The 5,808-nt window shown below is 28.9% G+C and overlaps 1 protein-coding gene across 1 annotated transcript; it reads left to right on the top strand.

Moving 5' to 3' along the window:
- Positions 1-960: 960 nt before the first annotated feature.
- LOC119672355 lies at positions 961-1,453 on the top strand. The gene has a single exon (XM_038083379.1). The coding sequence runs from the start codon at positions 1,015-1,017 to the stop codon at positions 1,375-1,377; it is 363 nt and encodes a 120-aa protein (XP_037939307.1). The 5' UTR covers positions 961-1,014; the 3' UTR covers positions 1,378-1,453.
- Positions 1,454-5,808: the final 4,355 nt, after the last annotated feature.

The following is a 5,808-nucleotide window of genomic DNA, read 5'->3' as shown; positions in this document are numbered from 1 at the left end:
AAGCTCCTTGGTATATCCAAAACGAAGATCTACACAAAGATTTCAGAGCCGAGAGTATGGAAAAGCATTTCAAAGACAGAGAGGCCGCTAAAATTTTTTGATTCTGTGAATGCTGACACTTATTTAGAATTGTACTCTCTCAAATCAAATGCAATATATATTCCATCAGGAAAAATATCCTGAACTTTAAACAATACATCTATAAAATCATCTGAATAACTTATTGTCAGAATTCAATGGAGCTCTTATTACAGTGGACCATCCCAGTGGTCACACATAATATTGAGTTAAAATGCTTTAGGCACTAACTCCAGTTTTGTCAAACAAACAAGAAGAAGCATATACCAACAGGGGTAAGTAGGTTCTTGAAATCATCGTTATGTCATATAATATAATTTCACTAATGTATTTTATTTTATTGTACTTTACAGGAAAAGTAACTAACAATCCATGTCAAATAATGTTTTTTATAATAAAATCGAAACAAAAAATTAGATTGGGTTTGCCCTTAACTTTATCATCTCTTCTACGCAATATTTAATTAAATTAATACTAAGTCTGTGAGTAAAATTTCTTTGAAATTATAAAATAAAATGTTTCTGAGATAGCGCAAATACAAAAATGTAATTTTGCAAAGAATATTTTTATTTTATATTTATTTTATTAAGTCTTATCAGTTTATTTGACTATAAAATATAATCTTTAGCATGTGAAAGAGGCAAACATCTGTGAAATTTAATTTTCGCATCTTTTCATAGTAAAAAATTTTATAAACAACAGCTAAAAACACCTTGTTGGTGATTCCCATATTACTGCACAATGGTATATTTTTAAACTGTACAATTTTCTTATCAATGTGATTCCCTTTTTAATTGATAATTATTGTCTTCACAAAGAACATCACAGATCAAAAGTATAAAAAGCGAAATGAATCCGAAAATCTACACAGTCAACAAGAAATTTTCAACGAGTTGAGTTTACAAAAATAAAAACTATTAAGTGAATTTATTAAAAATGATGTCTAAAACGGTTTTATTCTTGGCATGTTGCTTGGCAATGGCTCTGGCTATTCCAGTTGAATTTGGTCCTGATGATCAGCAATTCGATCTGTACAAATACGAAGCTCCAGAAGAAGTCAATCTTTACGACTACGAAACTCCAGTCTTGCACAGATCAGTACGTTCGCCAGGTGGAAATATTGATTTAACATACAGAAAGGATCAATTTGGACGAGAAGCTGGTTTACAATATAATCACAATATCTACAAATCTGATAATGGACGTTTTAATCTTGATGCCTATGCACAGGGTAGTAGAAATTTTGATCACAACCGCAATAACTTTGGAGGTGGCTTAACTGGTTCATGGCGTTTCTAATAAGTTGATAACATTTTTCTAAACTTAATTGTTTTCTTAAATTATTTACATTATTTATATTCCTTTCTTTTAATTTGTAATAATAAATAAAAAACCTTTAACTTTAAAAATGCTTTATCTTTTATTCTAAATAATTAGAAATTAGAAAAATTAAGTTAAATTAGCATTGCTAATTGTATCGGCCAAGAATTCTCCGATATTAATCTCTCATAGAAGAAAAAATTTTAAAATGCCTTTGAGCAATTTATTCAAAAAACTCGGAAAATAAGTTTGGGTTATATAGATAGATGGCGCTGGTTATACTATTTTTATTTCACTGTTATAGAGTACCGATCTTCATTAGAATGTCGGCAAATTTAACGTCTATTCGACTATTAGTTGAAAAGTAAATGTGGTTTTTGTAAAATAAATTTTATAATCTCAAAATCTATATTATATATTATCTATCTAAAACGATTATATTATATTCTCAGCGCTTCAAATATTGTGGTTTAGATACCAATATGGTTAAAGGATCTAACCTGAAACAAACAGAAATTGTTTTTTTAATGTACCTATAAAACTTGAAATTACTAGAAGTAGCTGCCATCGTAAAGTTATCAAAGGAATATATTTTAAATTAACATTAAGCAATGAGAAACCAGTTGATAATGAGGATTCTTCAGTTGCTCAAAGATAATCAAAAGTAGCCTTAATGATTCTTAGATTAATTTAAGCAAAATAAAAGGAAAATCGCATGGAAGTACCTCACACGGATACAAGACCCGTCTTCAGATATTCTTCAACCAAACAATTTTTTACTTGACAAAGGGGATACCTCACTTGCTCACAAACGATCAAAAATAGCATTAATAATACTCAGACATATATAAGCCAGATAAAGTAGAATTTTTTTTTGCAATAAATTAGCATGGTTACACTATTTTACTCTGTAGATGCATCAATAGTCAATGGAGTGGACAGTAATCGGCAAAACATCGCTTTGTCCAACAGTCGGTTAGAAATTATAAGTCACTGTGGTTGTACACTTGTGTCGTGTGAGTGGATGCGTAGGAGTTGTTCAATGCAATGCTTACAACCACTTTTCAAACACAACAACATTAGCGCAAAGAACAGAAAACTGATCTATAGCCAGATAATTAGACCAGCATTACTTTATGGGTGTGTCGCGTATAACAAAGCTGCCGACTCAACTATACAAAAGCTATAAGTTGCTCAAAGTCAGCCTCTCCGAAGACTCTTCAAAGTGCCTTGATACATCCGTACAAACGACATGTTAAGAGACCTTAGAATAGACCCGATCAAAAAATACATAAGGGACAGAGCCCTGAAGTTATATGCGAAAACTGAGAGGCTATCCTACTTAGCACTATCTAATCTTAGAGTAATCACTCTCCGCACAGGGAGGTACGCAGATCTTAGATCAATCACTGAATAATCATGAAGCTTATAAGGAATACATAAATTAGTCAATGAGATGGGTGGGACCCTGTAGTACCCCCAGCTATCAAAGAGTAAAAGTGCCCAGTTGCGCTGACTCGAAAAAATGATCAATATACATATGATATGTATATAGAAGTGTATGTAGATGTTGAATACAAGTCAGTATTCGAAATATATTTATAGTTAATTTAGGATTATAAGTTAAAAAAATATTTGTTTATATTATTAAAAATAAGTATTTGTTTATATCATTCCAAACGTATGAGCAATATTTTAATAATGTTAAACACGCAAATTTTTTCTTTACGTACTGAGTATAAAGGGAAGTTATATATATAATTTTATTATATTTTAAATTTAGCTTTATAAAAGTTTTTATAAATAAATTAAGTCTTTCCAAAAAAACTTTTTAAGAATAAATATAAAGAAAATATTTAACAATTAATGAGAAACATTTTCATAGCATTTAAATAAAATCAATAACGAAAATAAGTGTTGCTGCTAAGGGTCAATGCTCCTATAGTTGTATTATTATTTCTTATAACCATTTCAATTGTTCGTCTATATATTACACTTTAAAGAAATTATATTTAACATTGATATTATAGTTTATAAACTTTCCAAATATTAAATATTTATAAAAATTTTAGGTCAAATGATTAGAATAAAATAATAAATACATTCTGCTGCCCATGAAATTTTAATTGCATACGCATATATTATAGAATTGAACTTAGTCGTATAATAAATATTTGTATTTATAATATTTTAATACTACATAAATTTTTTCCAGTGCATAATTATACGTAATTCGTAAACGCGTGTGTTCAAATATTTGCCTACAAACAACCACATACGCTCAAACAAATATGTTAGTTCATATATGAAGTAGGTGTGTCTATTCGCTAGTATTTAGTTGCATGCTTTATTCGGTTAGTTACAGGGTTACAGTGAACTTATTTCACCCACCGTTTACATTTCATTATAGTTTGATTAATTAAAGTAAAATTTATTACACAATATTTTTCTTCAAAGATAGAATAAATATTTTATGAATGAAATGCAGTTGTAGTGAATTGTGAGGGGTGCGGACGTCATACAATTTCATTTACTAACTAGCCGTATTAAATATACTTGAGAGTAGTGATAGTAATGGAATAGGACAAACAAAGGTTCATATTTAAATAATACATTAATATTAAAATATAAACAAATTGATTAGATGCCCTTTGAGACAAGGTTTGAGAGAGTTTCCCATTAAGCTAATCAAATGACTTTTAATTATAAGTTGGTTTTTATATCAACTATCAACATATCAACATAATATATAATATTATAAAATTTAATCAGATATATAGATTTATTAAAATTATATTGAATAATTTATTGATTTTACAAGCAGTAAATCTAAAAAGTTTAGGCACAGTAGTGCCCAAGTTAGTGATTATAATTTATTCATAATACAATATATAAAAATATTTACACTTGTTTCTTACATAACTCGAATTCTAATTAAAATATCAAAAATGTGCCTCAAAAACATAGCAAAGAATGTTTGGATACAAGGTCTGTTAAAACTCCTAGTAAATTAATCTAATTGATTATTCTGGGGATAGCTTTTTCACTGGCTTGGAAGAGGTAACGAAAGCAAACTTATCGGATCTCCTCAACTTCATCTGGAAACCCTAACGGTTTCACAAGGATAACAAAGATAAGCGACTCGCCTCTCCCGGCAAAATTTTTGAGGGCATCACAATGGGCTATATATGCAACTCGCCTCTCCCGGCAAAATTTTTGAGGGCATCACAATGGGCAATATATGCTTCCGACAGGAAGTGCTGACAACTGTCAACACGCGCTTTCTGAACCTAGCCTAACATAACATAATATTCTTAACAAAATAGAATAGTAACTTATAAGTTATAGATATCTAAAAACCTCAACTTCTGCACATTTAATGAAGGTTTCATTATAAAGTATAGATGTATTTTTAAGAAAATTTCCATTTGAATAAAATACTGATTAAGTAAAATACTGCAGTATTGTCATAGTTATAAATGTATATATTAATGTACGGATATATGTATGTCTCATGAAAACAATTGCGGTTTTTATTAAAGTTTTTAATTTTATAAATAAAACGTTTCCCTTTAACTGTTTACAACCAACATATCAATCTTTCTCTTTACCAATTGGAAATAATATGACATTTATAAAGCATTTGTAATTTCAGATATACTTCTATTTAAAGAACTTAGAAAATACAAACCAAGCTGGTTGCTCTTTCTATACTGTTCTGCACTATAAGTGGATAATTAAAGAGAGTTTTGTAAAAACAATCACGCCTTCAATATGCTTAGCCTATCACTGATACGTATAATATATATGTTTATTTTATTGCTTATTTAAAAAGGTCTGTGATTATAAATAGATCCTGGATTTAAACTTACAGAATTTCTTTATGGCATAACACTGGTTCCAATAGTGATGTTAATTACCAAGTATATATAGTCAGTCGAACTGTAATGAAGTAATAAAACTTAATTAAAATAAAATTGATGAATGGATTAATTAATTGATTGATAGCTAATTATAAAAATGCTATATTAATGAATAATAATCAAAATAATCAAAATTAAAATATTTATAATTATAATAAAATTATTTATTCTACAAAGTTAAATAAAAATGATAGACTCAGTAAAAAATTGCACTTGGCTTCAAATTTTTGTAACCAAGTACTCACTGGCGGAAACTCTTAGGACTGTTCCTACTAGAATGCTAATTACTCGGTTATTTGCAATAAGCATTCTCGGCTACAAAAGATTTTTTTTAGAAGGTAGCGCTATGTCCTCTACTGGGATTCCCTCTCGGTATTCCGTTGCACTTCATTATATTCATTATTAGCCTTTTGGGGGGATTTTGTTTAAAAAAATTTTTAAGAAAAATTTAAAGAATCATAAAGTGATTTTTTGTTTATTAACGTGT

This window comes from Teleopsis dalmanni, chromosome 1 (assembly GCF_002237135.1).
Source record: "Teleopsis dalmanni isolate 2A chromosome 1, ASM223713v2, whole genome shotgun sequence".
NCBI classification, from domain to species: Eukaryota; Metazoa; Arthropoda; class Insecta; order Diptera; family Diopsidae; genus Teleopsis; species Teleopsis dalmanni.
Note: the sequence above shows the minus strand (reverse complement) of the source record. Positions and strands in the feature narration are given on the sequence as shown.